The sequence below is a fragment of the Mya arenaria genome, chromosome 8, assembly GCF_026914265.1.
Source record: "Mya arenaria isolate MELC-2E11 chromosome 8, ASM2691426v1".
Classification (NCBI taxonomy): Eukaryota; Metazoa; Mollusca; class Bivalvia; order Myida; family Myidae; genus Mya; species Mya arenaria.
In genome coordinates, this window is record NC_069129.1 from 47,987,481 (window position 1) to 48,011,547 (window position 24,067).

The following is a 24,067-nucleotide window of genomic DNA, read 5'->3' on the forward strand; positions in this document are numbered from 1 at the left end:
CTACTACTACTACTACTACTACTACTACTACTACTACTACTACTACTACTACTACTACTACTACTACTACTACTACTACTACTACTACTACTACTACTACTACTACTACTTCTACTACTACTACTAATAATAATAATAATAGAAATAATCATAAAAATAATAACTATAATAATAATAATAAAATAATAATAATAATAAATAAATAAATAATAACAAAAATTGCAATGAAAATAATAATACAAATAATAATAATAATAATCATAATAATAATAATAATAATAATAATAATAATAATAATAATAATAATAATAACAATAATAATAATAATGATAATTGATAATAATAGTGATAATAATAATAATAATAAGTATAGTAATAATAATAATAATAATAATAATTATAATAATAATAATAATAATAATAATAATTGCAATGAAAATGATAATAATAATAATAATGAAAATGATGATAATATTAATAAGAATTAAAATAATAATAATAATAATAATAATAATAATAGTAATAATAATAATAATTGCAATGAAAATAATAATAAAAATAATAATTATAATAATAATTAATAATAATAATAATAATAATAATAATAATAATAATAATAATAATAAATGCAATGAAAATGATAATAATAATAATGAAAATGATAATAATAATAATTAAAAGAATAATAATAATAATAATAGTAATAATAACAATAATTGCAATGAAAATAATAATACAAATAATAATTATAATAATAATAATAATAATAATAATAATAATAATAATAATAATAATAATAATAATAATAATAGTAATCATAATTATAATTATAATAATGATAATAATAAAAATAATAATAATAAAAATAATAATAATGATGATTATTAAATATACTTTAAATAATAAGATAAACTTAAGTTTACATTCCAGCGCAAAATCCAATAAATCAACTCGTGTAAATAAATATGCTTTATAAATATATACTTCGCATGTAATGTAATATTCAATATTGATCGAAGCATGGGGAAAGGTGACAGTATCAAGTAGCGAGGGTGATAAAATTGTTTTGAATACAATAATATAAAGCAAGGAAGGTCTCCAAGACAGGTTTTTACCCTTGACCATACACATGAAATGTTCAAGATACACTTAAAATTACGCAATAAGTGCTTTGCGTTGAGGAGCTTGGATCCATCAATATACACTAAACCCTGTTAAAATGCATTTAGTAGTTTTTCGAGACATAATATTTCATCCCTTCTTACATACATGATTAAATCCAAAATAAAAATCCACCAGCTCTGACTGATTCTTGCACCTATGGATATGTCTTTTGGTCACCCTTGTGACATTGCTGTTTCGGGCATTTTTAGTTATACTCTTATTCAAACTTAATTAATTCAAAAGCAGGTTTTTCTAGGAAATTGAATGCCTTTGGCAAGCATGATTAATAAATATTTTAGCTATATTTAACCTTATTGGAATTAAAAGGTTGGTGTTTCTTGTAAATATAAAACTGCTCAAGTAGACACTAGAGGTCGTTTTAAGGGTTGAACTTACCACCATCACTATAACCACCATCGCCTCCAACATCAACAACAACAGCAGCAGCAAATGTAATCGCATTAACGTTTATAAATCGATTCTTCAATACATAATAATCGCTTGGGGATAACATATCAAACACGCATTACAAATGTAATATTATAACATTCTGGCGGTAACATTCAACATTCATAATTATAAGTAAGATAAAAGATAAGGTATCATAAAGATGGCATGTAGGTTTTATTAATGACTTTTTTCATTTTTTTGTCTGGAAACCAGTGATATCAGACTGCTAACAAACATCAGATCGCAGCTTTTCATATTTAGTAACGTTCGAAAATTGATGTTTTTATGGCTCAAAGCGTCACTTACGCTTTAAGAAAAATGAGCTCGAGTTTATCGGCAAAAATTTGCTCATTCAGAAATGTTCATAGGTTGGTCAATATTTATTTATATAATTATATTAACCAATCAAAGCAGTTCAGTCCAATCTTGCCTAGAGATAGCATGTGGACTATTTATACAAGTGTTAAACAATTAACCATTCGGGTGGCGGATCCGTGCATTGTGGGTACACACTTGACTGTTAATCCGGCGGTCGCAGGTTCGATTCCCCGCTGCACAAATATAACTATTATAAATCGTCTTCCGAGAGGGGGGTTGAATTGGGGCTCCGTGTTACAGGGCTATACATGCTAAACCACCAACCTGACCTTTTAAGCCACTAAATGGCGCCGGGCATGTGTTAATAGTATTTGCATCATGCTTCTTTGCAACATTTCAAATGAAATGGCAGAGGAAACATCATGAAAATGCATTTAGTAATTTGTGAGAAAAATATCTGTTAACTGTCAAAGACCTGCATATCCCGGGGAGGAGTTTGTTGGGTCACGAACTGCATATTGTAAACAAATACATGTAGCAGTGTTTACTTTCTTGTTGCTTGAAATATGACTTTAGCTATATTTAGCACAGCCATTTTCTTGTTTATTAGTTTATTGGCTCAGGACCATTTAGGGTAACCACAAGTGGCGTATCCGTGGTCCAATGGTACTCACTTGACTGTCAACCCAGGGGTAGCAGGTTCGATTCCCCGCCGCACTACTACACTTATACTTATCGACTCCCGGGAGGAACGTTCAATAGGCGTCCCGTGTGACAGTGCTTAACACTGGTGCCATTTAGGGTCCATTTCTATAATAAAACCTCCAAAACTGCACAGCAGAATATTCAGATCAGTGATCTGATAAGACAATTAGTCAATTAGATTTAGATCAATACACAGAGCTTGTGTACAATACACGTTTTTTTATTGGGGAGGGTCACTAAAATCATCATTTTTTACTGTGCTTCTTTTAAGCGTTACACTAAATCACCATACACATAAACCCCACGCTATTTATTGAACATTGGCCTTGAAAATAAACATGGTTTAAAACAGTTACGGCACCCGCAACCCTCGGGATTAAAATTGTACACTCGCCCTAATACCCTTTTCACACTATACGAAGACCAGGAAAACCGCTCTACGTTTTTTAACATGTCCAAAGTCTGCTCACGTCCTTCACGTCCATTAAGATCGAACCACGTCCTTATCTGTGTCTAATGCGTACCTATTACGTTGACCAAGTTTTGAGGGCATTGTGGGAATGTGGACACGTGTGATGGGGGCATAATTGTGCGCTCGTGTATAATCCCAATCACTTGTTGCTGTTTTTGTGCCGTTACTATTTCATATCCCACTGTTTGTACTGCTACGCTCACTCCGCCCATTCTTAATCATTAAAAATGTTTCTTTTACAAATCTGGGTTTAATAGTATGGATGAAAAGTAAAAGGACACGTCCGTTTCGATCAGTTTTTCTTATAAATTCATAGTTATACATGTATACTCTTCAATAAATTTCAGTCAAAAATGTTATTTGCATAAGGATCGTAGGTTCATGCTATGAAAGAACGAGAAAAATATGTAACAGTTTTTTCAGAAGCATCATCCATCAAGCATAAATCATACATAACACATAAATAAAATATGCATACTACATATATATATCACAAATACATAATACGTCATACGTGTTACGTCATACATAAATTAAATATACATACTACATATATATATCACAAATACATCATATGTCATACGTGTTACGTCATACATAAATGAAATATGCATACTACATATATACATCACAAATCCATCATACGTCATACGTGTTACGTCATACATATATGTGACCAAGTCTGCGAAAATGGGTCTTAATGAGGAAAAATGACATTTTCAGGTTTTTACATTTTCTGAATGTGCTATGTTTCAGAAATAAAGTCCTGAAGTTTTAAGCTGATATCTTTAAAATTGACTGATTGAGGACAAATTTCGCGATACCACTATTTGTTATAAAATGGCGAAAACAATGAAGGAAATGGAAACATAAGTAAATACAAATACCTTGATTTTAAGAGTCTGTATTCCATTGAAATAGAATGCAACACTTTTTATTTTTGTGGAAACATTATCATAACATCAATAACATCATTTATGGAGAATGTAACACTACATGTGCATTTCATAAAAACGGTTGCCATGACTACAATTTTTTCACGAGAAATTTATCCAAATAAACGCAAAAAACTGCTTAAATACATAAAATCACATTTGAATTTGATAGGTTATGTTTGCAGGAAATATTTCAGTACAGCATTAAATTTTCAGCCAGCTATGTAGTAAAATAGAATGTTTACAGCAATTAACAATAGACCCTGTAAAGAAAATCTGCCACTTTTCTCAAACAAGGTAAATTGATCAAAAGTAGTGAGCTTATCATTGTATTGATCAAAACACAAACATATAATACGGCTAAAACACGGTATTTGTCCATTATATTTTTTTTGGTTGTTATACATAGATTGAAGGAAAGTGTGTGATTTCAAACTTAATTCTTTGCAGCCAAAGCATGTAACCTAGTCCACTCCTGCTGGCCTCCAAATTTCAAGTGAAAATATCAATTTGTATTCGAGTAACAGCAAAAAACATATCCCAAAAATGGCCATTTTCAAGCGTTATGCTGTCTCATTTGATTTTTTTATATATTCAAACTGTTATATATCTATTTTGCATGATGATTTGGAAAAAATGCATTACCTCAGCTTATAGAAAATTTCAAGTGCTAAATTTTGGTGGGTAAATCAAGAAAATAGACAAATTATTACAGAAAATATGACTTATTAACATAAAGTGGTGCTTTTGCCAATTTTTCAAAATCACAATAAGTATCCCTTGTTATATGCATGAAAAACATTGAAAATTCACCCATTTACAAGTGATAACTGTTTTGTAAGACTGATTATTAATCAAACTTCCAATTTTTTGTTGCTTTGGGCATTCATGATTGACATTCTTAAAAAGAAGGAGGTTCACCTGTAAGATTTTCAGGGTTAAAAAATCTGTAGAGTCCGTAACCATGGGTTTGTATCTACATATGTATTAATGACAGAAATGTGGCATTCCACAAATAAAAACCTCTGTATGAGTATGTTTAATGGCTGAAATATTTTTGGAATATTTTGATTTTAAGTTGCATTTTTTTTACATATTTAATGTTACGGACACTACAAAATCTGCCTTCAAATTTTGATTTGAAATTTCCATTGTTTTCAATAGCATATTTCCTTATATTTTTTCATGGTAAAAGCAATTTTTTTATTGTGCAATATTGCATCATCTTTTAACTATTGGAAAATACCAATAAAACGGCTGATGCAAAAATATTTGTGATGAATTATTGCATCATCCAAAACAACCGCCTTTCTACGAAATACAACAGTCCAGCTGTAATGATGGAATCAGCTAAGAAAATGGCTTATTTTGGGTAATAGTCGGTCAGATTCCAGCAAGAAGTCCTTTCAAATGGAAAACACTAAAGGTGTTGGTTCCAGTGATGCTCTAGGTATGTATTATCCTTATCTAAACATTCCATGCTATGTTACGTAGGGTCCGTAACCAAAACCATATGTCTGTACATGATGCCCTGAATTAATGCAATTGTCCACATGAAATGCACATGTTGTGATGCTTATTTGTTGAAATTTCCATGCCCAACATATAACAAACTAAAATGGTCTTAACAGGTTGTTTAATGGAAATCCTATGACAGTATGACACACAATTTCATTTTGTGTAGCCTATTACAGAGCCGAGATGAAATATTTTTACATAAAGATTGGCGTGTATGCCAATGAATACAATCAGTGTTATAATATACAGATCACAGACACAGTGGATACTTGTTAAATGTACAGAATTGAAGCTTAAGTAATATTTGATTTGTACTTGTACTCAGGTTACAGACTCTACAAAATACGGCAACTTGTTTCTAAGTCTACTGTAAGTATGTTCAAAAACATTTTTATGAACAGAAACAATACAATTGAACCATATAGGGACATTTATACCTTTTGAGGTTTTTCTTTTCACAAAACCTGTCTTTATATGAAGATTTATATACCATATATATTAATATTCTAAGGTATACATTGAACCCAACCGTTTAAGGTTAATTAATATTCAGAATGTCTTTTTACAGAAGAGAGCCGAAAATCATCACTGCGATCCCGGAAACTTGAAAAAAATGCTGAAATGAATGCTGAAAAGAATGAAGACATAGAAAAGAAGCAAAAGGAGAAAAACAGGCTGAAAGTCAAGGCATGGAGAATGCGTCAGAAAACAGAAAACTCCACAAAATATTCTGAAATCAAAAAGAAAGACACAGAAAGAAAGAAGGAAGCTCGAATGAAAGTGAAACTCATGGCCAATTCAGATCCTGAATTAAAAGCCTCCTTAAGAAAGAAAAAAGCTGAAGAAATGAAAAGATACAGACAGAGAAAAAAGATGAAAACAACATGTTCTTCTGAAGATCCTGGTGTTAAAAAAAGTAAGAAACCGGCTCTGGAAGAAAAAAAGAAAAAAGCTGTGAAGCGAACACAAGCCTGGAGAATGCGAATTAAACTTAAGTCTCCTACAATTGTTAACACAGTTGATGAAAATGACAGTCATGGAGAAAGCAGACAGAACAAAAGTAACTTATCCCGTGCAACAGTATACAGACGAGCGCAAATGGTGAAAGGCATTCTGCCTACGACACCAAAGAAGAAAGCCGCCATTTTAAAGAAGCTTATTGAGTCACCTTCAACATCCAAAGTACTTTCTGACCAAGGAGTAACAATGACACCAGCTTGTAAGAAGAAACTTGAAGTAGCAGATGCTATAGTGAATTCCTTGAAAGAAAGTATTTCCGAAGTAAACATTGGTGTTCGAAAAGACAGAGAAAAGAAACATGCATATGATGTAATACGTGAATCAGTACTAAGGAAATACAAAAAGATCACAGTTAGTAAATATTTCAATGTGTCTTACAAGACAAGGAAGATGAGAAATGAATGGTGGAAAAAGAAACAGAGAAAAACAAGATGTGATGTGATAAGTGATCATGTGAAACAATCAGTGAAAGAGTTCCACCTGAGTGCTGAAATTAGCAGAGAGGTGCCATCCAAACGTGATGTTGTTAGAATCAAAACTCAGACTGGTATGAAAGAAACACTACAGAAACATGTGATGACAATGACACTAGAAGAAGCACACAAGTTATACAAAACAAGAAACCCCAATCATAAAATAGGACTTACATCATTCAGCAAACTAAAACCAGTTAATGTAAAGAAAGTGTCCGAGACAAGCAGACGGCCATGCCTGTGCCAGACTTGTTGTAATGTAGCCCTGAAAGTAGAAGCACTTACAACATTGAAACGAGTTGTAAAAGAGACTGACATGACAGAAGACATTAAGATTGATAAGAAGAGTCTGAGTGATGCAACATTCTGCAGCTATGAACAAGAGCCATCTTTAAAATGTGTGTCAAGAAATTGTGAAAAATGTGGAGTACAATGCCTTCAAAAGTATTTGGCGACTATGGAAGAAAAGAACAGCGATGGGATGGTGTCATGGTATCAATGGGAAAGCATTGAAATAAAGAAATATGACAAAGTAAAGCGCTGCGTTTCTTGTGTGCCCAAAGAAGCTGATTTCAAAGTGTTTTTGACAGCTTTAGAGAAAGACATGATGGTGTACCCAGAGCATGCATTTAGAGCATCCTGGCAACAGAAACAAATGGGTGTATGTGTAGAGAAATAAACAAAGGGATCTGTAGCCATGGTAATGGATTTCAGTGAGAACTATATATTATTTTAAAACAAGCAATTATTTAAAAGATGTAACTTGTCTGGTGAAATCAATTTTTTTTTATTTCAATAAGAAGACATGTTTTATTTGGTTGCCATAGAAACTTACTTATACCTAGAATAGTTCATATTTTTGCTCATTTCATTAGTTTAGAGTTGTAAGATGACACATGCCTTATTTGACAAAATTGAGAACAAACATAAAGCAAGGAACATTGAAACTATATGTATGTATAACTATTAAGTTATAACATGTAGATTTATAATGTACACTTGAATATTATACTGCAGTCATGTATGGAAAATATGAAGGCCATCATACTTTACTTATAGATGGCCAACTGTTCAATGATATTCCCATAAATGAAATACACGTTTCAAAGATCAATCAAGTTTGTTACTTTTGGTTGCCATGGAAACCATACATTCCTAAAATCATAAATATTTTATCAATGTTACACAAAGAAATATATTCTTTGAATGAAAATGAAAACATAAAACTTCAACTTATACATGCCAATCTGTTTATAGCAAGACACAAACTATACCTTTTGCTGAAACACACACAGAAAGTGTTCTCAATAAAGTTACCTATTTCAACTTTTGTTTTTTGGCCTTTGAATAGCCTTCTTTTGCAACTAATGGCAAAGGGCATGTTGTGTTTTTAGCATGATCCGATCTGCAAAAGTCTCTTATTACATCATGCAAGTACCATTGCCTTTCAGCATTTATTCCCTCACCAAAGATCTGCTCTGGCATAACACAAATATCCACTTGGCAGGTTTTCAGTATGTTAATTTTCTCCTCAGGGGCATCAACAAACTTCCTTACTCTTACAACCCCAGGCTCGTTAGAAGACACCTCAAATGAATGGTATTTCGAAATGTTCTTCAATGGTTTGAACATGCCTTTGACGAAGGTGCTCCAGTCATAGAACAACACTGGTTTGCTGTTGCCATCAACAATATGGGGGATGTTGTGGCCATTACGGGATGACATTGCTACTGTGGAAGCCACCTCCTGTTTTGAAGAAAAGCATTACATGATGAATGAATATCAGGCATAATTGATCCAATATGACATATTATAGTGTCACCTTAGTGCAAGAACTCAATATCTGCTACTATTTCTATATGCAGTTATTGTGTTATTGCTCTATGGTGATCATACTGAGCAGTACTCTTGCACAATGAAATGCCTACATGAAGTATATAGCATCAGTGAATTTATCAATTACCTATTATATCTAAATATACATGATAATACATGAACTTATTTCATATAATTATCAATTTAATATAACACAAGTCATATATTATTATTTTCAATCTTAACTATAAAAAATCCCATTTTTTTCATGCCACTTCTTATTAGTTTATAACTGTATTAAAAAGAAGGAAATCAATAAATCTTGAAACATGTGTAAGTAATTTATGTCTATTATTATTTTAAAATATTGGTGTGGTAAACATCTAACTCCCTGAATACCTCAACTGTCTCTGCATCCATGTGTCTCCATCTGTTTTTCCACACTCCAAAATGCCAATCACATGAGAAATTTGGTGTGGCCGGCTAGCATCAATGAATATTGGATTGTCTTATGCCCTCCTGTAATAGAAGTGTTAATTGTTATAAGGTCTCTTTATTTCAAATTAAACACTGAATTTTATCTGTTGTTTATTTTTTAAGTACAACAAATTGAAAAGCTTCTAAAGCTATACATCTGTTTCACTCATCTATAGTGTTACTGGAAACCTTTTGAGATAGTTAAAAAGCAATAACATAATTTAGTTTACATCATGAAACATATTTTATTTTTTCCACTGAAACACAACAACTCTCACCCGTCAATGTTCTCCACACAGCATAACCAAGAACTGCATTATTTTTGTTCTGTCCTTGGCAATTGTCAAAATGGAACTGGGCATGTTCCTCACCCAGGCCGTAGTTTTCAAGGTAATGGTGGAGGTAGCTGACAACTGTGTTTGCTCCTTTGCCTGGGGCAACACCCTCATCACCAAGGTAAAACACCTGTTTCTCTGAAAAATATTTATCCGTCTTATCACTGTTCTTAATCATCACCACCATCAGCAACAGAAGCAAAATTTAACAGCACCAGCATTCAACATTAATACAAAAAACATTTCTCATAACTAACATATATATACCAAATAAATGTTCATAAACACATCCAATTCCAGATCTTGATATGTACATGATGGCTTTTGACCAATGGAAATGTTACATTCTTAATCAGTTTGTTTGAATGAAGTAAAACATTTATTGCTAAGAAGTGCTCCTTCAATTCTCAATTATTTACATTTGACATCAGGACATCTTATAATGACAGAGAACATTTTGCAATTTTAAACTGTAAAAAAGGGAATTACCAGATCCTTCACAGCAAACTCCAAATACCTCACATCTCCTGGCAGTTTTGAAATACAGGGGTCCAACCTGTAATAGATAAAAGCTTGACAACATAAATTTGACACCAGTATTTACATTCAATAAATACAAAATTATGAAACCATTTCAGTTGAAACATACATTTACTGCAGTAAACCTAAGGCACTCAAAAGTATGATACATCATGCAAATTACTGCACAATAAATCCAATAAAAAAGATTATCTCTTGCAATAAATTGGTAAATTGAGGCATGCCATTAGACAGCTAATACTATAGCGCATAGAAATTTATTAACCAAAGCACACCTTCAACTGTAATGTTTTCACTACATGTAACTTTAGAGTCATCACACTGCATTCTATATTGCTCCCTCTGATGTCTAGCACTTTCAACATGACTTTCATATTCATCAAGAAGTGTCATTTTATCATCTTCAGAAAGGGCACCACTTTGTGAAATTTTACAAGAAAATGTTTGGCATCTAAAACACAAGTCTGTTTTTGGTTTCGCTAAGACAATATGTGGGCACAACTCCCGCCATACTCTGGTAAAAGTACTAAGACTAATACTTCTTGCACCGTCTATTTTTTCATATTCCACATGAATGTCTGCTTGTGACTTATCAGATGGCAACAACATCACTTTACTATTGCGGTAATCAGATGGCAACAACATCACTTTACTATTGCGGTGGTTTGGAAGTCTTCCGGGAAGGGGCATTGCATTGTCAGATGCATAGCAGATGAGGAACTTTCTTATATTTTCTCTCTCCTTAAATGTGATAGCATTATGAGGTAGTCTTTTGGTATTACCATGAGTCCTAGCAATCAATCCATCACTGTCAAGAGACCGACCAATTCGTTTTAGTTTCTCCTTTCCGATGTTGTATGCAAAACAGAATACTTCACGGCAAACTTCAACTCCCTTTACATAAAACTTCTGACTGGGCCTAACTCTCGCCTGCCGTTTATGTTTACTACTGTCAGTTTGTTGGCCATTTTTTCTGTGGCACAACATGGCTGATTTAATAACAAGATCAAGTTCATCTGTTTGCAAACCAGCTGAATACATACGTAAGTCAGAAATATCATTACCATCCACAACTTGACTGCATGGTTTACCATAGTTTTTTACACTTGCAGGTCTGAGTAAAGAAATAATCTGTTTTCTTTCTCTTAAATTGGTTTAATGGTTTAAATCCTCTTCAGTGGGTTCAAAAGTGTTTTTCAAATTTTCCGCCATAATATCTGTAAACTGTCTGTTGTAACGAAAAAAATACTTCCGGGTCAAACTGTCAAAAGGTTATTTAAAATAAACATCAAATGCCAATTTAAATAAAGGATGACAACATTGATAATTGCATACATTACCTTCCAAATAATCTTTTCCGTGTAATTAATCCGAAAAACATGCTAATGCGGCGCAGCGCTAATGCCGAGTGAATAAACCGGCAAAACCGTCATATCTTTGGTACGGATTTCGACATGTTTTCATCAACATTGCGGAGAGCGACACCTTCAGATCAAGGGCGATTAGTCATGATTTAAGGTCATGCAGCATGAATATTATCGACAATATTCAACTGGAAGCAGAGTGATGTTCCTTTATAGAGTGTATACACTTCGATTTTGTAAATACTTTGAAAAAAATAATGTCAAAATAGTTGATTGACAAAACGATAATTGCTCAGAAAACGTGTTGTTTTTTACTCTCGCTTTATCTCGGTAACGTGATTACCTCAACAGGACTCATTTTCGCTGACGACGTCACATATATATCTCACAAATACATCATACGTCATACGTGTTACGTCATACATAAATGAAATATGCATACTACATATATACATCACAAATACATCATACTTCATACGTGTTACGTCATACATAAATGAAATATGCATACTACATATATACATCACAAATACATCATACCCCATACGTGTTACGTCATACATAAATTAAATATGCATACTACATATATACATCACAAACACATCATACATCACACGTGTAACGTCATACATATTTACATCACAAATACATCATACATCACACGTGTAACGTCATACATATATGTACATCACAAATACATCATACATCACACGTGTTACGTCATACATATATACATCACAAATACTTCATTCATCACACGTGTAACGTCATACATATTTACACCACAAATACATCATTCATCACACGTGTAACGTCATACATATATACATCACAAATACATCATTCATCACACGTGTAACGTCATACATATATACATCACAAATACATCATTCATCACACGCGTAACGTCATACATATTTACATCACAAAAACATCATTCATCACACGCGTAACGTCATACATATTTACTTCACAAATACATCATACATCACACGCGTAACGTCATACATATTTACATCAAAAATACATCATACATCACACGTGTAACGTCATACATATCGACATGATTCAAAAACATCATACGTGTATCATATTCAATAAACAATACAATACATTGGCCCGATTGTTCAGAGCTTCGTTAAAATTAACAACCTGATTAACTTTATCATTGTTAACTTTCAAAGGTGACCTATTTGATAAAGTGCTCAAATATTTAATCAAAACAAGGACAGCTGAAACAGTTGTCTCACCTCTTGTTAGGAATACTGCAAATCATCTGAGTATCTGTGAAACTTACAGAGTAATATTGACTTGAAATTTTACAACGATGACGTAAATAACGTTGTTAACTATAACAAAGTTCCCAATGTATCTTATACTACAAAACATTATGTCATGGAGTTTTATGGGAGAGAATATATATATGCATATAGACTACTTATCAACTGCTGAATACTGTAAACATAACATCATGTATAAACAACATGAACTTTTATTTGGTTGGACAATTAGTACATATTAACGCGCACAATTCATGACAAACACCAATTATGTAATGAGTTTATCATTATTGGTATCATCAAACTTAGAATTTCGTCTTTAATCATATTTTTTGGCAAATAACGTTTGCGTATTACTTTATATCACTACAAATTCATACTTATATTCAATGTCCACACTATCGCTTAGTTAACAATACAGTCAAAACTCGCTATTTCAAAGCCGTTGGGACCTCGAGAATGATTTCAGGATTACGAGCATTCGAGATAACCGAAAAACAAACAAGTGTATAAAAATAACCAAAACAATAAAAATAAATTCGACATAACCAGAGCATCGAGATAACAAAGTTCGTCATAGTGAGTTTCCATTGTATATTCAGTTTCTGTCAATGTGATTTCTTCTTTATTGCCATTAAACTGTGACCATGATTTCAGGCAATGGTTTTAACAACTGAAAATGTATGTTACAGTTATTATAGCCAGTCAAACTTTCAGTTAAAAATTCATTTAACAAGTAAACTCCAATAAAAAACAACAACTTTAAGACATGATTCGGTTAGTTATAAGCATCTCCTGCACGGTGTGCACGATTTCAGCAGCTTACTTTTCTGCTACTAACTGTACTAACAAATAGGTCCAGGAAAAAAATCCCCAAAACTTGCTTACACGCCCCCATTTCTCGAAACATCTGAAGTCCCTTAAAACTTGATTAAGCTAAGCTCACTGTTTTTGTTGTTTAATTTACTAAATTTGTGTAATATTCACATTCTTAAGAGTTTTTGAAGTTTAAAGCGAAATTATTTTCGTGATTATCATGATAAAATAGGTTTTACTTAGAAAAATCACGCACGCAAGTACGCACGCACGCACGCACGCAAACACGCACACGCACACACACACATACCAGCCAATCATACGGAATATGTTGCATGGTTAAATTGAATGAAAACAAAAGCTAAGAAAACTGTAACGAAGCAATATTTTTAAAGATCGCCATGCTATAATTAGATGGAACAGTGTAAAAATATAACGCGTATTTTATATAACATATTTGCACTGAAGCTATGTATGTGTTTGTTTAATATGACCATACAAACAAGTTCAATTATTTTTTTCCGAAATAAACTAGTTTTGACCACAAAAAAATCTCGTCTGTGAGTGACAAAAACAGCATTAAAATGTTTCAGTGATAGTTTAAATATACAATATAAAAATAATTTTGTCTACCTTTCTTGAAAGACAACATCATTTTCTTTACATTTGCATAGGAAAGCATGTATAAAATAGAAACTTGCTTGTCCAGTCATCAGTATCTCTTCAAGCTGCACTCTCAGAGATTGATCGTGTTGACAACTTTTTTATTTGTTGTCTTTGAATGAGCCATTTTTGGGAATAAATGTCTAGAAACCAGTGATATCAGAAAGCTGACACAAATCAGATCGCAGGTGTTTATATTTACGTTCTATAAGTGATGTGTTATGGCTTAAAGCTGCACTCTCACAGATTTACCGTTTTTACAACTTTTTTTTATTTTTTTTGTCTAAGAAAGAGCATATTTTTGCGTAGATATCTTCAAACCAATGATATAAGATCGCTCACAAAAAATCAGATCGTACATTTTCATATTTCCGTTCGAAGATTAATGTTTTATGGCTTAAACCGTTACTAACGGTTTAAGAAAAATGCATAAAACATCAATGTTTTAACTCAAATATAAAAATCTGCGATCTATTATTTTGTCAGCAGTCTTATGTAACTGGTTTTCATGGATTTTCGCAAAAATTGGCTCGTTCAAAGACAAAAAATAAAAAAGTTGTCAAAACGTTCAATCTGCAAGAGTGCAGCTTTAAAGCATTATACAATATTACTTATAGTTTGAGGTATCAAGGTATTACTCGATTGAAAGCATTGTGATTCTGAAATATTTTGTTTTAAACTTGTCAATCTGTGAGAGTGCTGCTTTAAGTACTACTGACAGGAGGCGTGATAATTCCGCATATAGCTCGTAACAAGGTAAGCTATGATGCTGACAGGAGGCGTGATAATTCCGCATATAGCTCATGACAAGGTAAGCTATGATGCTGACAGGAGGCGTGATAATTCCGCATATAGCTCGTGATAAGGTAAGCTATAATGCTGACAGGAGGCGTGATAATTCCGCATATAGCTCGTAACAAGGTAAGCTATGATGCTGACAGGAGGCGTGATAATTCCGCATATAGCTCGTGATAAGGTAAGCTATGATGCTGACAGGAGGCGTGATAATTCCGCATATAGCTCATGACAAGGTAAGCTATAATGCTGACAGAAGGCATGATATTTCCGCATATAGCTCGTGACAAGGTAAGCTTATAATGCTGACAGGAGGCGTGATATTTCCGCATATAGCTCGTGAAAAGGTAAGCTATAATGCTGACAGGAGGCGTGATAATTCCGAATATAGCTCATGACAAGGTAAGCTATAATGCTGACAGGAGGCGTGATAATTCCGAATATAGCTCGTGACAAGGTAAGCTATAATGCTGACAGAAGGCATGATAATTCCGCATATGGCTCGTGAAAAGGTCAGCTAAAATGCAGACAGAATGCAAGATAATTCTGCATACGGATCATGACAAGGTATTCTTTAATGCTGACAGAAGGCATGATAATTCCGCATATGGCTCGTGAAAAGGTTAGCTAAAATGCTGACAGAATGCAAGATAATTCTGCATACGGATCATGACAAGGTAAGCTATAATGCTGACAGGAGGCGTGATAATTCCGCATATGGCTCGTTACAAGGTAGGCTATAATACTGACAGAAGGCATAATAATTCCGCATATAACTCTTGACAAAGCAGAATGCATGATCATTCCGCATTTAACTCTTGACATAGAAACCTATGCTGCGGACAGAGGGTATGGTCGTTCTGTATATATCTGTTTATGGAATGTTCTTTTCACGGGAAGACATCTGACAACTATAAAAATAGAATTATTTTACTCTTTGATACCGAAATTGCAGAAAAAGTTACACTTTAAGAAAAATAAAATTGATTAAAGGGGGAGCGAACCCACGCTGGTACAGTCAAAAGAAAAAAAATAGATAACTGGCAACATAACCGATCGCCCACAAGGACTCTTACAAAATTTGAACAATTATTTGACCTATAATCCTTTGTTTAAAAGCGTTTGTCTAATGCTATCTAAAATCGTGCTCTTCAAGGACAATATGTTAGCATATATATCAACATTTGTTAAAGGGTTCCATTCATCAGTATTTTACTTTTTACAATCTTAATGATTCGACACACTTTATTTCGACATAAAAAGGGGATTTTACCCTAACATCCGCGAGTCCTTTATCATATATATTTATTGCATACTGCGTGAGTAAAAATGTATTTTCCTTATCAAAATAGTCAATTTATCCTAGACAACATAAGCTAGACTTCTACACATTTGTGAACTTTAACAATTGACCGGACACCACAGCAAATATGCAGATCAATTTAAAAAGTTGTTTTCTAGTTGAAGTGTGTCAGTTTGAAGTCACATCAGATGGGTGCCGCTTTGTCAAATGTGAAAACTTTAGGAAACTGTTCCCCCGAAACACGATTTTTAAACGATAGATCAAGTTATAAACGAAGCACACCACTCAAAAACGTGGACGCTTGAATCATCTGAAACAAAAATTTTTTTTTTAAATATTTAAAAATAACATTACAACAACTTTACAGTCTACTTAAGAAAACTCAAGAAAACTATGTTAATCCCGGATAAAACTGCCACCTGTATGTACAGACTATCATCGTTGACAATACTAATATCCTACTACATGTATAATAAAAACGCGTGGGTGGGCAGGACCAAACATATTTAACTAATGTTTTCATGCTGCCAATAAAAAAGCCTCTAGTGACGAAACCACGTCGCCCACTCCCTTACATATTCCTGCACGTACACCCTGCACGTTCCCGCCAATATGCCTACGCCAAACGACAAATAAGAGACGACGAATCGTTTATTTTGAAACGGTAAAATATATTTAAAGGAACACCACTGGGATCCTCAAATGAATTTCTTCTATGCATTGAGTGTAAGTTCCATACTTAACTTTGCCCACTGACTTGTTGGTAATTTTAATCAGCTGATTGTTAAATAAATGTAATTTTAATAACTTTCAACCATTTCTTTATTCTTTCATTTTTAAGCATTCAAAATGTCAATACTATAAATTAATTGTTCACACTATATTTAAAGCACTTTCGAATAAATTATCATGATTATGAAGACATAATGGCAAACAATTGTATAAAGCTTGATATATACATGTAACTATGCCATCTGCAGTATATACTTATTTGCTGTTTTGACATAATTCTGTGAAAAATGAGACCTTTGTGACTGTATGTTATATTTTATGCACAGCAACCAAAATCATAGTGCCATACACTATGCAGTATTTAAAGAGACTTGCTAACATTTTATTAAATGGTTAACGGGATAAGGGGAGTGATGGGGAAAGGGAGAGTGATATGGAAAAGAGGGGGATGGGCAAAGGGAGAGGGATGGGGAAAGGGGAGAGGGATGGGGATAGGGGAGGGATGGGGAAAGGGAGGGATGGGATAGGGATGGGGAAGGGGGGATGGGGAAAGGGAGGGATGGGGAAATGGGGGTGGGGAAGGGGAGGGATGGGGAAAGGGAGAGAGATGGGCAATAGGGGAGGGTTGGGGAAAGGGGAGGGATGGGATAGGGATGGGGAAAGGGGGGATGGGGAAAGGGGAGGGATGGGGAAAAGGAGGGATGGGATAGGGATGGGGAAGGGGGGATGGGGAAAGGGAGGGATGGGGAAATGGGGGATGCGGAAGGGGAGGGATGGGGAAAGGGAGAGAGATGGGCAATAGGGGAGGGTTGGGGAAAGGGGAGGGATGGGAAAAGGGAGAGGGATGGGCAAAGGGAGATGATGGGGAAAGGGAGAGGGATGGGCAATAGGGGAGGGTTGGGGAAAGAGGAGAAATGGGGAAAGGGAGAGGGATTGGGAACGGGGAGGATAGGGAAAAGGGAGAGGGATGAGGGAAGGGAGGGGATGGTGATAGGGATAGGAATGGACAAAGGTAGATGGATTGGGAAAGGGAGAAGGACGGGGAAAGGGGGAGGGCTGGGGAAAGGGAGAATGATGGGGAATCGGAGAGGGATAAGGACAAGAGGGGATTGGGAAAGGGAGATGAATGGGCTAAGGCAGAGGGATGGTGGAGGTTAGAAGGATGGACAAAAGGAGAGGGATGGGCAAAGGGATGGGATTGGGCAAAGGGAGAGGGATAAGGAAAGGGACGGGGGAAGGGAGATGGATGAGGAAAGCAAGGGAATGGGGAGAGGGATAGGAATGGGCAGAGGGAGAGGGGTGGGGAAAGGAAGAGTGACGGGGAAAGGGAACGGGATTGGGAAATGAAAAGGAATGGGCAAAGAGAGAGGTGAGAGAGAGGGGACAAATGGAGAGGGATGGGCAAAGGGAGAGGGACGGGCAAAGGGAGAGGGATGGGGAAAGGTAGAGAGATGCGAAAAAGGAGAGGGATGTAGAAAGGTAGAGGGATGGAGAAAGATAGAGTGATGGTGAAGAGAGAGGGAAGGGAAAAGGGAGAGGGATGGGAAAAGGCAGAGGGATGGGAAAAGTTAGAGGGATGGGGAAAGGGAGAGGGATGGGGAAAGATACAGGGATGGAGAAAGGGAGACGGGTGGGCAAAGTGAGAGGGATGGGAAAGAGGGAGGGTTGGGGAAAGGAGAGGGATGGGGAAAGGGAGAGGGATGGGGAAGGGGAGGATGGGGAAAAGGGAGAGGGATGAGGAAAGGGAGGGGATGGGGATAGGGATAGGAATGGACAAAGGGAGATGGATTGGGCAAGGGAGAGTGACGGGGAAAGGGGGAGGGCTGGGGAAAGGGAGGAGGTTGGGGAATCGGAGAGGGATAAGGAGAGGGAGGGGATGGGGAAATGGAGAGGGATGAGGAAAGGAGGGAGGGGATTGGGAAAGGGGGAGGAATGGGCTAAGGGAGAGGGTGGGTGGAGGTTAGACGGATGGACAAAGGAGAGGGATGGGGAAAGGCTGAGGGATGAGCAAAGGGATAGGATTTGGCACAGGGAGAGGGTGAGGAAAGGGAGAGGGACGGGGAAAAGGAGAGGGATTGGGAAATGAAAAGTAATAGGCAAAAGGAGAGGGCAGAGGGAGGGGGTAGAAGGATGGGCAAATGGAGAGGGATGGGCAAAGGGAGAGGGACGGGAAAAGGGAGAGGGATGGGGAAAGATAGAGGGATGCGAAAAAGGAGAGGTATGTAGAAAGATGGAGGGATGTAGAAAGGTAGAGGGATAGAGAAAGATAGAGTGATGGGAAAAGATAGAGGTAATGGGAAAATGGAGAGGGATAGGAAAAGGGGGAGGGATGGGGAAAGATAGAGGGATGGAGAAAGGGAGAGGGGTGGGCAAAGTGAGAGGGATGGAAAAGGGAGAGGGTTGGCGAAAGGTATTGGTAAAAAGGAGGGGAGAAGGGTAAAAGGTGAGGGCTGCGGAAATTGGGAGTGGAGGGATGTGGAGAGTGGAAGGCGGTTATTATATAGTGAAAATAGACAAGGAATGTAAAAATTTAGCGTGGAGATTGGAGAGGGTTTTTTTTCTGTTCATCGTGAAGTTATCTCGCCAGTGTTATAGTTTTATTATTATTATTATTATTATTATTATTATTATTATTATTATTATTATTATTATTATTATTATTATCATCATCATTATTATAACTATTATTATTCGGTTCTGCCTATTCACATCATTATCGGTCAATAAAATCCGGAGTCATTTTGATGTAAATACCTTGAGTATGTAGTGTCTTAAATCGCATGTTTACAAACGTTTTAACATAAACGTGAATCGATACAAAGGTGGTCTATGGACATGCGCAGTGGATGAAATTAATTTACTTCCTTGTTAGTTTAAAAGATCAACAGAATAAAGGTAAATATTATTTGTATTTCTTTATTAAGAATTGTTTGACCGACATTTAAAGCGAGATTGTGTGGGGAAAATAATAAAAAAGCACATTTGAACGATCTCTTATGCTGTTCTAAATTAGAACATCGATCACTACTTTCGTTTTGAAAATGATTCGTATAGACAAGGAATTTTATCTTTGTTTAAGGGCAGTGTTTTACTTGATCGTACTGAATCTGTGCAGGGGCGGTTCCAGGAATCAACGTTAGAGGGGGCGTAGCTTAGGGGCGCAACCTTTTGACATGTACCCCTCCCTCTGAACCGAAAGTGTATGGCATAAACTGTTTGCATATGGATTGGGGGTTAAGCAATCAAGAAAAATTAACAATTTGTAGTTGGAAATGATGCATTATGGGCGTATTTTATTTATTTTTTTCTCCTAAATTGACATAAAAAGTAAACTGCGCCCCCCTCTAAATCCGCTAGTGCTGTGTGTTTTCATTTGAATGAAACAGTAAGCTTATAAAAGTGATTCATATAGTTTGTTTACATAGATGGAGGTACCCGGGAAGAAGCGTGACCCTGACCTTGACAAGGGTTCCACTGACGCCACGGTCTACTGCCAGCCGTGTGGAGAAGGGGGTAAACGCGCTGTGGCCCAGGGCTTCTGTCAGACATGCGAGGAGTACATGTGCGCTCCCTGTGTCGAGTACCATAAGAGATTGAAGATGTCTAGGAACCACATTTTGCTGTCCAAAGATAGGATGCCCTCCTTCTACCCGACAACGAAGAAATCAGCTATCGCCGAAACGGATTATTGTAACCACCACCCGAAGGAGATGATCAAGTTTTATTGCCCGACCCACGGAGACCTTGGCTGTGGCGACTGTGTCGTACTTGACCATCGCAGCTGTAAAGTTGACTACATCGCTGATGTGGCTAAAGAATTTGTCATTGGAAATGAATTTAGAGAGCTGGAACCATCAATTAAACAAGCTGAAGATCTTTTATCAGGGCTTGTTAGTAACGTCAAGGAGATTTTTGGTGAAGTTGAAAACCAGTCTAAGGTTGAGATAGATAAACTGAGGAAGTTCCGTGCAGAAATAAACACATACCTGGACCGGCGCGAGAAGGAGTTGCTCGACAACATCGAGAAGGTCAAGACCGAGGATGAGAACGCGTTGACTGCACTTAAGACCGATTGTGAGTTGATGAAAACCCGACTTGAGGCCATAAAAACGGAACTGACTTCCGGTGACGTCTCGGTGAACCAGCGGTATGTTACGGCAAGGCGAGGTATGAAGGAGCTACGGGGAATTAATGACAATATGGAGAAGATGACTGATAGGATGAACGCCCGGAAGTACCAGTTTACTAAGGACGCGGACACGGAGCGGCTACTGGGATCGAAAATGGGCCTTGGAACACTTGACGTTGCGGGAGAGTTTCGAAAGAATAGTATGTTTAAAAATCACTTTACATGTTTAAGTATCACTTGACCCTAAAAAGGATAGCTTTGTAATTATTTGATTAAAATTCTAAGTAATATCTCAATAATTTGTCCTTATATTGAGTTCTTGTTCATAATGGCCAAAGCTACTACTTAAATTATGACACAAAAGTTTAACTTAAACTAAATGGAAACGTTTTAATACAAAATTACTGATCATCAATAAGTTTTTGCTGCAATCAATTCGGTAAACCCGCCTAGTTGCAAGTACACTGTAAACAAACAGAAATCGGCCTCGACACGAATGCCAACGCAGCCTGTTTTTCCCATTCGGTATTAATTGGAATTTATCATAAAATCCATAGTTATTGGGCTTACTGTACATAAGCGTATTTGTAGCAACATTTTTTACAGTGCCATTTAAATATATTTCAAGGTTTTCACAACACTCCGACCGTTTCCATCTAAAACAAAAAGAACTTTGATTTATATGTATTTTTCTGTTCGAAATACTATCTTTATTTTTAAAAAGGTGACTCTAAGTAATGGTAATGGCTATTTTTAGTGCTGTGTGTCTTAAATGCCCCACATTTGCACTCGGGGCAAACATATCAACGGGATGCACATTTGGCCTTGGGGTATGTTTTTGACGAGTTTATATGACAATTGGGAAAAGTAAATATTTTCAATAAAAAACAAAAGTTATAAATAATTTGCCAAAACATTTCGACAGATTTCTTTTTATATATCAATGCGTTACTTGTATTGGTTTATGTCGAATATTCGAATTAAGAAAAAATAGAAACACAAGCTGGGACATAAGGCAAATTTGCCTCCGAAAGAAAACAAATGCATGTTTGCGCTTATGTGCACTTATTCATCCCTGGGGTAAATCTTGTCACAATAATTGGGCTAAAATATCAAACTGACAGAAAAGACGTGTTAATAATGTGTTCGTAAGATATACGGGGAAAATTGTACAGTGAATTTGTTTGCAGGCGTACTTAAGACGGGAACATTAAAATGATTATAACACAACTTGTAAAATATAGCTTTTGGTGCTCACCCGGTGAATTTTATTGTATATTACACTAAAACAAAAAACACCTCTTTATCATTTATATTTATTACCGGGTGTCCGTGTCTTGTTTGTTTAATCTAAATTTTCTCATTGAAGAAAAAACACTTAAAATTGAAGCTGCACCTTTTTAAAAAATGTTTAAACCATTGTCTCATTTAAGTTTATCAGACGAAAGTGAAATTTTTTTAATCTAGTCCATTATTGTGTTCAGTTCCAGTTCCTGACCTCTCTACTGTGACATGGAAGAATGAAGCAGACATCAATGTCAGAACGCCACAAGACCAGGGAACCTGCGTTATTACCGCCCTCACCCTGCTGTCTCCGGGTCTCTTCCTTCTGACTGACCACGATAACAGCTGTGCCAAACTGGTGGACGCCACCACCCGAACCGTCACGTCCCGACTCGAACTGCCAGGCGTGCCCTGGGACGTGTGTGCGCTTCCTGGTGACCAGGCCGCTGTCACTCTCCCGGTTAAGTCCATGATAGAACTGCTGTCTACGAAAGAAGGGCAGTTGTCGCGTGGAAAGGAAATTAAAGTATCATCTGGGTGTCATGGTATTGCATACAACAACAATAGACTATACGTGTCTTACATATCTAACCCGCATATTGAAGTGATGACATTGGATGGTCATATTATCAGTACATTTCAAACAGTTGATGGAAGACAACCTTTTAAACTCCCATACTATCTGACTGTGTCAGCTTCAACACCACCGACCCTGTACGTGTCTGACAGCACTGCCCAAACCGTCCTCCAGCTGTCTCTAGACGGGAAGTTGCTACGAGAGTACAGTGACAAGAAGCTCAAATATCCCAAGTCCGTGATGGCGGTAGGTCCGGGTCAGCTGCTCGTGTGTGGGAATCGCAGTGACAACGTGATGCTGCTGACGGAGAGGGACGGCAAGATGAAGGAAATACTGGGACGGAAGGACGGACTGACATATCCCTACTCTGTGTCCTTCTGTCCCCACACACGTACACTAGTTGTCGGGATGAACGGAAATGACTCATTGAAGGTGTTTAGTGCAAACTGACAGTGTTTCTTCCTTAGTCGTGATCGTTATTTTTAGGAAGAAATTACCATGCATTAAATAACCTTTAAACAACTGAAAAGTAAATGCAAAAACATTTATTTTACAATTTCAGCTTGCGCTTTTGATTTGTTTTTTTTGTAACCTTGTGTTATCAAACTGAATAACCATTTATATTAAATGACATGTACAATATATCGAATAAATATTAAGTGTATTTTGCAGTTATGTTTAGCAAGAAAGAGAAAAACAAATTAGTGTAAATATTGTAGTAGTATCATTACCTTTTTTCAAGTAACTATAAAGGATGTTTTCAATGGAAATTTCCAAGTGTAATTCCAGCTTCCATTTGAAATGTAAAAGTGATAAAAAGATTTTATACCTTCAAATTTAAGGTATCTGATAAAATGTATTTACATATTTTGAGTATTTACGTATCTTGAGACGCAAAAGTG

The 24,067-nt window shown here is 35.9% G+C and overlaps 3 protein-coding genes and 1 long non-coding RNA gene across 6 annotated transcripts; 3 read left to right on the forward strand and 1 right to left on the reverse strand.

The window, feature by feature from the left end:
• Positions 1-8,163: 8,163 nt before the first annotated feature.
• On the reverse strand, positions 8,164-11,681 carry LOC128242914 (uncharacterized). The gene is made up of 5 exons (XR_008262738.1): positions 11,563-11,681; positions 10,172-10,238; positions 9,626-9,820; positions 9,270-9,389; positions 8,164-8,801 (listed from the first exon to the last, which is right to left on the reverse strand). It is a non-coding gene; the product is annotated as an uncharacterized LOC128242914 (long non-coding RNA).
• A 5,927-nt stretch (positions 11,682-17,608) lies between these two features.
• Positions 17,609-17,977, forward strand: LOC128244291 (ctenidin-3-like). Its single transcript, XM_052962308.1, has one exon. It carries the CDS (start codon positions 17,609-17,611, stop codon positions 17,975-17,977), a length of 369 nt encoding a protein of 122 aa, XP_052818268.1.
• Positions 17,978-18,036: 59 nt separating this feature from the next.
• LOC128244292 (ATP-dependent RNA helicase glh-2-like) lies at positions 18,037-18,913 on the forward strand. Its single transcript, XM_052962309.1, has 2 exons — positions 18,037-18,328; positions 18,690-18,913. Exons 1-2 carry the CDS (start codon positions 18,037-18,039, stop codon positions 18,911-18,913), a joined length of 516 nt encoding a protein of 171 aa, XP_052818269.1.
• Positions 18,914-19,967: 1,054 nt separating this feature from the next.
• Positions 19,968-23,829, forward strand: LOC128242906 (E3 ubiquitin-protein ligase TRIM71-like). Of its 3 annotated transcripts, XM_052960334.1 has the most exons (4): positions 20,121-20,375; positions 20,601-21,504; positions 22,789-23,133; positions 23,284-23,829. In XM_052960334.1, the coding sequence occupies exons 2-4, from the start codon at positions 20,601-20,603 to the stop codon at positions 23,613-23,615; spliced, it is 1,581 nt and encodes a 526-aa protein (XP_052816294.1). In that variant the 5' UTR covers positions 20,121-20,375; the 3' UTR covers positions 23,616-23,829. The 3 variants fall into 3 exon arrangements, with proteins under 3 accessions (XP_052816293.1, XP_052816294.1, XP_052816292.1); XM_052960333.1 differs by lacking the exon at positions 20,121-20,375 and adding an exon at positions 19,968-20,070 and having other exon boundaries at positions 22,789-23,829; XM_052960332.1 differs by having other exon boundaries at positions 22,789-23,829.
• Positions 23,830-24,067: the final 238 nt, after the last annotated feature.

Coding starts and splice junctions, on each gene's coding strand:
- LOC128242906 (XM_052960333.1), top strand. CDS start 20,601: ATGGAGGTACCCGGGAAGAAGCGTGACCCTGACCTTGACAAGGGTTCC. Junction 21,505..22,788: donor GGGAGAGTTTCGAAAGAATA/GTATGTTTAAAA, acceptor TATTGTGTTCAG/TTCCAGTTCCTGACCTCTCT.
- LOC128244291 (XM_052962308.1), top strand. CDS start 17,609: ATGGAAAAGAGGGGGATGGGCAAAGGGAGAGGGATGGGGAAAGGGGAG.
- LOC128244292 (XM_052962309.1), top strand. CDS start 18,037: ATGGGGAAAGGGAGAGGGATGGGCAATAGGGGAGGGTTGGGGAAAGAG. Junction 18,329..18,689: donor AAGGCAGAGGGATGGTGGAG/GTTAGAAGGATG, acceptor GTGATGGTGAAG/AGAGAGGGAAGGGAAAAGGG.